Source organism: Cyphellophora europaea (assembly GCF_000365145.1).
Source record: "Cyphellophora europaea CBS 101466 unplaced genomic scaffold supercont1.1, whole genome shotgun sequence".
In the NCBI taxonomy this organism is placed as follows: Eukaryota; Fungi; Ascomycota; class Eurotiomycetes; order Chaetothyriales; family Cyphellophoraceae; genus Cyphellophora; species Cyphellophora europaea.
Window position 1 is genome coordinate 560,869 of NW_008481797.1, and position 10,066 is coordinate 570,934.

Sequence of the window (10,066 nt, forward strand, 5' to 3'; positions counted from 1 at the left end):
GGCATCTCAGACACCAATCATCGATGCAGACAAGCCTTGTTGTATGAACGTCACAGAGCTGCAAGCAGCCTGAGGGGCATGCGCCAAGCGAGCCTTGATTGGGCGGGTCGGCAGTGGATAAGCTATCCTTTCGCTTTGGTGGGCCGTTGACTCCTGGCCTCTTCCCACCAATCCACTGCCCAAGGGCGCCGGCGAAGGACTCCACACCCAACTGCACATGCTTGACCGCGGTGTGCTCGCTTCATCTGCGCCCATCTCTCTTTCTTTATGCACCCCTCCAACTGCCGGCTCCTTGGTGTTCAGTATCTTCCAGTGGCAGCAAGGTTATGACAGTCGCTTTGGCAGCTTTGAAATCTGGTCTTGATCGCGAGGACACCGCAGTCGATGGCCTAGCTGTGTCTCAACAAAGTCGTTACCCCTCCAAACAGTTGGGCCGCCAAAGACTTGAGTGAGCATAAGCATTGACCTCACGGCGGGGCCCCGAGTACTTTCAGAGCCTGAAATCGATTTCGAACTCCTCTGCGGACAACATTAGCATCGAGTTGTGAACCACGTCGGCGCCGCTCTCACAATCTCATCCCTACCCCTTCCTCAAGGGTCCTCTGCTCGAAACAAGCAGGAAGAGGGGAGGCACATACAAACACCGAGGTTTCAATGGGGCGTGGAACGCGTAGAAACGCTCTCGGTCCTTGAGAGGCTTTCTTGCGTTCCATCGGGTCCCATCGCCCATCTGCACAGACAAGTGACTGCCGTGCGTGGCAACCTACCCGAACACACAAGGCAACGCCTGCGGAGCGCTACGGTCTTGGCACTCCCGCGACAAAACCGTCTTCGACCATGAATCATGCCAAACCTGTCGACCAGTCTTTCACCATGGCTGACCCACGCAACATGGATCGAGACGCCTTCGTCTACTGGACGAAATACTGCCGACAAGGCCTCGCGACAGCTCCTGCATCGATCATAGCAATTGCGGCCGGTGTAAGTTCTCCCAGACCTTCAACTTCTTCGTTGACTAACTTGTTCAGTCCCCGCTCGAGAATGTCAAGGTCCGAATGCAATCGTAAGTCTTGCTAGTTGTCTCCATTGATGCACAGCTAACTCCCGCAGACGCTACTTCCCATCTGCCATAAATGCCACCAAATATCTCTACAGAACCGAAGGCCTGCGTGGCTTCTGGGTCGGTACGTCTATCCTGCCAAAGTTTAACCAGCAACATGTACTGACACTCTTTCTCAGGCACTTGGGCTCCTTTGGCTTCGCTCACACTCACTCGCACTCTAACCTTCTCTATCTACCGACAAGCGAAGTACCAACTGGATTCCATGATCGAAACCGTCACAGGCTCGTCGCCGCTTCAACATGTGAACCGAGCTGGAACCTACCCAACTTTGTCCACCATCCTCTGTTTCACTGGCTCTGGCATGATCGCTGGAGGTCTCTTGGCCCCGTTCCTCAGTAAGTTTCTCCTTGCCAAACTCTCCGAATTCTGCTGACCTGTCCAGCCCCCGTCGAGTTGATCAAGAACTGCACTCAATCTTCGGTCCTCATGGCCTCTGGTTCCAAAACCTCCACCACCGCTGCCAAGAACGTCGGCCGTGTCTCATCCATGGATTCTGCTCGACAGATCATCGCCGAGAGAGGAGTCAGCGGCCTGTTCACCGGATTCCGTCTGCACTTCTACCGTGACGTCCTTGGCACTGGCCTCTACTTCGGCATCTACGAGACGCTGAAGCAATCAATCAACAGCGCCTACGGCGCAGACAAGGTCAATGCTCCCGGAGCTGTCATGTTCGCCGGCGCTGCGTGCGGTGTTCTGTCGTGGACGATGGTAAGCCACATGCCCCTTTTTACAGCTCCAACACTGAAATTCTATAGACCTATCCCCTCGACACGATGAAAACCCAGGCCCAGAACCGGCTGGTCGGTCTCGGTGCCAAGGCTGCGGCTGACGCCACCAAGGCGTCGGCTCGCACCCTGTCCAAGTGGAAGGGCTTGGAGATGGTGATTCTGCGTTCTGCATTGCAGAACATGATTCAGATGTCGATTTTTGAATACCTGAAGGTGCAAATCGACGACTTGGCGTTCAGCAGTGGCAGTAAAACATTGCCTGAGATCGAGCGTGAATTGGGAAGAGACAAGAAGAGAAATAAGTAACTCTTCTTGAGATAGTGAATGACGAAGAAATTCCACAATGTTGAAAACGGAAAAAATTAGGTCGCTCATATTTGCCGGTGCCCTCCCCGTGTGCATGTCGTTGAGATTGAAAAGGTCACTGATATCTGCGAGAGGCCTCCCCGTATACACATCATTTTCTTGAGATGGGTCTTTGATGTTGGTTGATGCCCTCCTCATAAGCCTGTTTTGATATCTAGCTAGGCCGTTTATATGTAGTGGTGCCCTCCCCGTGCACAATAAATTTACAATCAAAGGGCCGCTCCTGAATACTGGTGCCCTCCTTGTGCGCACACATGTTGACAAAATCAAGATGGCCGCTTATAGTTACTAGTGCCCTTCCTGTATACACATCATAACCTCGTGCTAGACCGCTGATATTTCCTGAAGCCCTCGCCATGTATATATTGTCAAGATAGAAGAGGCCGCTTACATTTGCAGACGCCCTCCCTGTATCACGTAATCTCTCCTTGAGAAGAGCCGTGGGTATTTGTTGATGGCCTCCCTGTTGCCATCATACTATGCTTCCAGCCGAGGACCAGAGATCGGGCTGGAATGGTTCGAGCTGTGTAGCAATTACGAAAAGCAGCTGCGCGTTGGACGGCACCGAAGACAATGATATCCTATGTTACGCTCGAAGCAGTCATTTGCGGTCATCGACTCCCTCGGTCGCAGGACTCCTGAACGTATGAAGCCCGTCAATAACAGATCTTGCGTCTTTACCGAACCGCTCTGTCTTCAATTCGGTGCCAACAGAGCGCTCCAAGCCGGGGCGATCCGTGCCGCTGGTCTGACTCTCAGCCGCGCGCTTGCCGCCTTTCTTCTCCTGCTACATGCACCAGATCGCGATATCCATCGCCTGACCCTCCGCCTGGTCTGTTAAAGTGGGCACAAGGCCAGTGTGTAGCTGGCCCTGACGTTCCGCTCTGTTAGTATCGCAGTAGGAACGCATACATATGCGATATCAAACAGCAGGTAGTGGGTATGAGCAGTGGAGATCTGAGTACGAGAGATACCGCTGCAGTCACGTTGTCAACATGATCATCGAAGCTCTGGAGATGGCACTAACACCCGAGATTCATGGCTGCCACTCTTGATCGAAGACCACGGCGGTTCTCTGTCTCATAGCGAAGCCTGTGTTTGAATGCATCGAGACCCAGCACACCCTTGACAGCCATCACTTCTATGTGGTGTCAGACGAGAAGATGATCTATGAATCATCGACTGAGATGTCGGAGTTGGTGTTGACGTTCGGCAAGGAGATGATGGTCTCTGCGAGGGTTATGACTTCCTGTTAGTATCTGCCAGTGCGCTCCCAATGTCCGCAAGTCCATCCTCAGCACACGCTGCTTGTCATTGCTGATGCCCTTTTGTGTGAGCAGAGGTTCCAATATTGGAACGGGCCGTCAGGACATGGCGTTCTCTGGCGATACTGTCAGTTGCTTACCTGGATTACTGTTGTCATTTCGCGTAAATGAATCCCTATCCAACCGCGGTGGAAATAGTAGCCGAGCCTGTGGCCAACAATAGGGGCCCGCTAAATTGCCGAGTGGCTGTTCTTGCCGGCGACGAATGCATCTCACTCCGCCCCGCCCACCGCCTAGGCCTATCTTTACGCTTGGACTCAGCACTGCCGGTACCTGTAACCGTTAAACCACCTCGAGCTTCGTGCTAACTGTTCGCCCCATTGCCCTTTTCATTGCCAGTTCGGCGTCGGCTTCGGCCGGCCATCGACCAGGAGGCAAAGGCCGCATGACACTACTGCTGGGGCTGAGTTCTAACTCGCAGAAGTCGTGTGCTGTGCTGTTCGTACGGTATCTCGCTGCCAACACCTCTGCTTCACCCATCACGGTTCGGCTCAGATGAATTGGTTAACGGCAATGATGATGCTATCCATTGTGGTCAGAAGGCTTCGTCATCCTCACGCCAGATGGTTGCAAACCAGGTCTCGCAAGGGACTGCCTGTGCAGGATCTTACCAGCATTAACGCACTTCAGAAGGGGGCCGAACCTCATTGCAGCTTTACGGTCCGCTGACACAAACGGCCTAACCAAAGGCTGCTAAGCTTCGCATCACTGATCCCAGTACGGCACAAGAACACTAACGAATTTATATAGTATCTGCGCCCCCATTGTTGGTCAAGAAATTACTAACAAGAGTTCAATCCTATCCTGACTCCTTCGCAGCCTTGGTCCGGATAAATACTTCGTTCCAGTCCTGTCAAGCTCGCATCTCCATTGAGTCGGTTCTGCACCTACTCGATCTGAATATCTTGCTTATATCGTGATGTTGCCCGTATTATAGGTCCTCATCTCAACAGCTCGGCCCGAGCCACAGTTGGGGAAAGGTCTGCACTATCCGCTGGGACAGCGACTGCGCTGAACTTACAACATGGGCGACCCGTCGAAATCGTTCCTCAGCACTATCCGGTCAAAGCTAGGGAACCGGCGGTCTCACAGCTCACCCCCCGATCCCACAACCCAACGAGGTTTCCCTAGTTGGGACGACTTACCTCAACATAATCCCCCGAACCCAGTCCTTGCTCCTCCGCCCGTACCTATTCAGCATCCTATGCGGCGAGGCCCAGAGAACCGTCCAACACCACCGCCGCAGACCTCACACTCGTATGCCCGTTACGACACTCGGTCATACCAACCGGCAAGCCAACCACCCCGGCACAGTCACACCGTTCCAAAGCAAGGCGCAAGGCACGCGCCGCGCGCACCAGCGACACCGCTGTTGCAACTTCCCAAGCCACGGGCCATGTGGCGACGCTCGCTGGAGGACATGTCCCCAAGCAAACGAATGGCCGATTGGAATCATGATGATTTCGATACGAAACGAATGACGGTGGATCTTGCCTGTGCTTTGCCGCCTCAATATCTCGATCAACCTCCCGATTACGCTGCTGTTGAGCAGCCAGCCAGTGAGCTCCGTCGTTCGAACCCATATCGTGATCCAACTGAACCCTACCGTTGGGATGCTGCCACGAAACAAAGACAAAATGTGCAACGTAGCACCAGAACGGAGCACAGCCAATATGCCTATCAGGATTACTACGGCTCTCAGCCGCGTCCCTCTCGTCAGCCGCATGATGTTACTATTGATCACTTGCTCGACCACCCCATGCTTCGTCGCGGCTAATCGAGTCAAACCTGAGGAATGCGGCTACAATTTCGGGCGCAGAACCCGGCCGCGGAATGCGGCTCAGACCGGCAGTTCAACACGTGGTGTTGCGACTTACTCTTATCTGGCTCCATGCATCGACCAGCGCCGTTCGTTAGAGGGCTTCTACTATCCACGAATAGGGACATCACAATCAAGGGTGCCAGACAGGTGGAGATTTGGAGTGAAACGCCCTGACGGTCTCCCTTGGGGGCCTCGGAATGTGCAACAACGGGTGTGGGCCTGTGCGAAGCCCTTGCCATGACGCGATTCCAATATGTCTCTCAACGCGACGTAGACGCGTCTGCTGCTCATCTCGAAGTCTCCTTTTTTCCCCAATCAACACAACGGTATATTATCACTTTCTGTCCTCAGAGTACCTCAACCTCAGGCAGACTACAACCAACCATGGCTCCGATCAACTATAACCTCGCTCCTTCACCAAAACCCGAACGCCACAGCCTCTACAGACGTGATATTCAAGACGGCTCACTCGTTAGCCTCATAATAACCGTCATCATTCTCTCTATACTCTTTGCCGGAGCCTGCATATACCTCTTCCGCCTACTCTGGGCGAGATTCTCCCGTCCTCAATGGGACCGGCGCAGACTCTCCGGCATGTCCGACAAGCTCGCCGACCTCGAGCCGTACTCCGAAACCAACAAGGACCAGGTCTCCTCCGACCTGCCCATAGACAGAAAACCCACCCGCCCAAGGTCCTACAGCGACGAGCTCTGGTCCTCCCAAATGGACCATGAGACTCCCGAAGAGGACGACTCCAGCACCAGCACCACAACCAATACCACAGCAAACTGGCCACTCGCGCGCCATTCCCAGAATAACCGCTCGTCCCGCCGCTTTCGCTCCGCTACCCTCACAACGCAGCCACTACGGATGCATCCCGTGCAGGAGCACGAACTCGAATACTGCGTCATTAAGAACGAGCATCATTCCCCACGGCTGGGTCACGCGAGAAGCAAGACGGGCTGTGAAATACAGACCTCGTCGGCTAAGTTGCTGCCACTGCGGAGCCATCCCGTCGACGCGACTGCGCTACTTGACTATGGCGGTGCAGTCCATGGCCATGCTGCGAAGCAGAGGGCTGCGCGGAGGACGAGCGTTGGGCGGATCTGAGAAGCATGGGATCTCACATGAGAGCTACGTTGGGGGCAGTTGTGCCCGTTGGGGCGGGGTCGAGCGAATATCTACTCGGGAGGAAGGAGTCGCTATATTGGTTTGAAGGACAAAGGGGGGCGGATTTCTGGCTTACTTGCAACACTTCTTCTACTTACAGCCGGATCCAGAAACAGCTTACTCGGGATCAGAAGAACAATATTTGCACATCTACTTCGAATGGGGGTATGGGGCGAACAGCATCGAGGCTTGCCCATTATTGATAATGCCTTTTATGACAGAAAAGTACCACTTCTATTACCTACCGTGCCATATACGCAGATGAGTATTTCCGCACGTCCAATCTTCGCAGTAAATCCCTGCGGTCCAAGATTAGTGAATCTCCCGGCCCCGGCCCCAGCCGCCCCCTTGCTTCCGACCTTGTACCCCCTCTTGAGCGCGGCCCCCTTGAATCGTCGCCAAGCCTGGCACTCTCTTGATGCTCCCTCCGCTATCTGAGGTAGATAGACAGACAAAGAGAGAGAGAGAGTACTGCTTCACCATTGACTGAACCGTGCTCTCGATGTGTCAGCCAGAGTTTAGTAGGTTAGATCTCATGGTTCCTTGAAGTGCCCAAACAACGGAGAAAAGGACATTACGGAATCAAGACCGCATGAAATGCCCGATCAGCAAGCTAAATCATGAACAGGTGCATCTTATGCCACTGGTACTTCAGACCACACAAAGGTAGGTGCATGAACTCAAAGATTCTAGAGGGATTCGGCTCACTCACTCCCCGAAAACAAAACCTGGGGAAAAGCAAGAAAGGTTCCCAGCGCACATGTCCGAACTGATGATGGTGGTGGATCGGTGGAGATGGGAGACGGAGGATGGGGAAAGACGCGGATGTGCCGAGCGGCATATTGATATCGGGCGGGGATCTTCGTCGTCGGCAGGAAGACTGTCATGTCGCGCGAGGGTTGAAGGTTTTGTTTAAGAGGGGAAAAGGCTTTTTGGTCGTCCTTGTAATACAAGTCCGTGATCTTAGACGGTGGTGTCGATACTGATTAGCAATAGCTGCTTCGGACTTCATCGAGAGACTGCAAATCGTTTCTATCACAGAAACATAGGGGACTTGCGAATCGAGAGCATACCTAATACAACTCGATAGCAGCTGAGGCTAGCGCCACGGCGGGACGCTTCATAGCTTGCAGACAAGCTACATCCAAGCTCAGACACACACTCTGTGTGTCAGTACACAACAGCACACACACAAGCCAAGTCTCGACCTCAAGTCACAGAAACTCGCAACAATGGCCGACGCCAGTACGACCGCCAACGAAGACTCCTTCTTCACGGACTTCATCAGTAAGCACCGACCCGACCTGAAACCGTACGAAGAGCTCTACAAGCACCTGCACCAACACCCGGAGCTCTCCACACAAGAGAAAGAAACCGCCGCCACCATCGCCTCCCACCTCGGCAAGCTGTCCAGCAGCCACGACAATGCCTTGGACATCCGCACCGACATCGGCGGCCACGGCTTGATCGCCATCCTATCCAACGGACCAGGCAGCACAATCCTCCTGCGCGCCGACTTCGACGCCCTGCCCGTGCAGGAGAAGACGGGCCTCCCCTACGCCTCGACCGCCACGCAGGTCGACAAGCGCGACGGCCTCACCAAGCCCGTCATGCACGCCTGCGGCCACGACTTCCACGTCACCTCGCTGCTCGCGTGCGCCGAGACCCTCCTCACGTCCCGGGCCCGTTGGAGCGGCAAAGTCATCTTCCTCTTCCAGCCGGCCGAAGAACGCGGCTCGGGCGCGCAAGCCATGGTCGACGACGGCCTCTACACGCCCTCCAAACACAACTGCCCCGTCCCCGACGTCGTGCTCGGCCAGCACGTCTTCCCCATGCGCGCGGGCCACGTGGGCACCAAGCACGGCGTGGCCATGACCGCAGCGGACTCACTGAAAATCACCGTGCACGGCCGCGGCGGCCACGGCTCCATGCCGCACCGCACCATCGACCCCGTGGTCATCGCGGCCTCGATCGTCGTCAAACTGCAGACCGTGGTGAGCCGCACCGCGCCCCCCAGCGAACTCACCGTCCTCACCGTGGGCAGCCTGCGCGCGGGCGAGGCCGAGAATGTGATCCCCGCGCTCGCGGAGATCAAGTGCAACATCCGCACCACGAGCGACGGGAACCGCAGGCGGGTGCGCGCCGCCGTCGAGCGCGTCGTGAAGGGCGAGTGCGTCGCTGGAGGGTGCGAGCAGGATCCCGAATTCGAGTACCTCAACGGGTTTCCCCTGACGCTCAACGACGCCGACACGGTCGAGAAACTGAGCAGTGGCATGCAGGCGCATTTCGGGGAGCGGTACGACAGGGACATGGCGTTCGCGCTGGGCAGTGAGGATTTCGGGATTTTGGGCAGCAGCGTCGATCGGCCGTACTGTTTCTGGTTCTTTGGCGGGCATGAGGGGGAGGAGTGGGATCGGTTGGAGGAGGAGGGGAGGCTGGAGGAGAAGGTGCCGACGAATCATAGTCCGTTTTTTGCGCCGGTGTTGCAGCCGACGTTGACGACGGGCGTGGATGCTATGGTCGTGGCGGCCATGTCGTATTTGAGGAAGAAGGAGTAGTAGTAGAGGAAGGGGAGGAAGAGGGATGGTGTGCTGGGCTGGGGGAGTGGATGCTGACAGTCTGTACGCCCACACAAAGGAAGAAACGAAGAAAGGACTCGTTTACGAGCGTATGTGACTGTGTGTGTGTGTGTGAGAGAGAGAGAGAGAGAGATCACCTCATATGATGATATGCTATGCTATGCAATGTTAACGACTCAATTCATGCCAACCCCTTCCATAGCCACACCACCCCAAGATGCACTCCGATACCCTCGTAAATCCACCACTCTAACCTGGCCTCCCTCACAGCTTCGAGTCCCCCTTCCCCTTCTTCTTCTCCCCATCCCTCAATGCCCCCCTGTCCCCCTCCGTGACCTGCGTCTCGCTCGTCTCCGCCTTGAGACTCACCGGATCCCCCAACATGCTCGGATTCGCGGCCTCGGCCACCTCCTTCAAACTCTTGCCATCGCCTTTCCTCTGGCTATCTTTCGGCGCTTGCCGCTGCTGCTGCTGCTGCTGCTGTTTCTTTTCATTGTCTTTGGGCGTTGTTGGCGTGTCGGGAGAGCCAGAGCCCTGGAGATCGTGCTCGCTGGGCGTGGTCTCGGATTTGATGGAGATGGGGTCGCCGAGGGCGGAGGGATTGTGCTTGAGGGCCGTGGTGGCTTTGTCTTTGAGGGGGGAATTGGGGGCCATGTTTGGACGAAAGGACGTGCAGGCTTTTGGGCTTGGTGGGTTGTGGGGACGGTGAGGGGTGGGGGTGCGGGTGTTCAAGGGGTTATGAAGACTATGGGAAGAGTAAGGGCTTCGAGAGTTTGAGCAGGTGGTGCGATATCAGCGTTGGTGGTTTGTTGTTTAGAGAGGTGTATGTTGGGTGGGTGAAGACAAGAGAAGGAAGAGAGATATGACATGATATGGCATCACCTACTACTCGGCTCCCCACACCCAAAACAAGACATTTCACATGCGAGACTCGAGCCTCTGGCCTCGGTCTC

At 55.4% G+C, this 10,066-nt stretch overlaps 3 protein-coding genes across 3 annotated transcripts; 2 read left to right on the forward strand and 1 right to left on the reverse strand.

Annotated features, from left to right (window-relative positions):
• Window positions 1-873: 873 nt before the first annotated feature.
• On the forward strand, window positions 874-2,157 carry HMPREF1541_00186 (uncharacterized protein; the record flags this gene model as incomplete). The annotated part of the gene is made up of 6 exons (XM_008712493.1): window positions 874-981; window positions 1,029-1,063; window positions 1,111-1,184; window positions 1,240-1,458; window positions 1,506-1,831; window positions 1,879-2,157. 6 exons carry the CDS (start codon window positions 874-876, stop codon window positions 2,155-2,157), a joined length of 1,041 nt encoding a protein of 346 aa, XP_008710715.1.
• A 5,609-nt stretch (window positions 2,158-7,766) lies between these two features.
• Window positions 7,767-9,092, forward strand: HMPREF1541_00187 (uncharacterized protein; the record flags this gene model as incomplete). The annotated part of the gene is made up of 1 exon (XM_008712494.1): window positions 7,767-9,092. One exon carries the CDS (start codon window positions 7,767-7,769, stop codon window positions 9,090-9,092), a length of 1,326 nt encoding a protein of 441 aa, XP_008710716.1.
• A 285-nt stretch (window positions 9,093-9,377) lies between these two features.
• HMPREF1541_00188 (uncharacterized protein) lies at window positions 9,378-9,767 on the reverse strand (the record flags this gene model as incomplete). The annotated part of the gene is made up of 1 exon (XM_008712495.1): window positions 9,378-9,767. The coding sequence occupies one exon, from the start codon at window positions 9,765-9,767 to the stop codon at window positions 9,378-9,380; it is 390 nt and encodes a 129-aa protein (XP_008710717.1).
• Window positions 9,768-10,066: the final 299 nt, after the last annotated feature.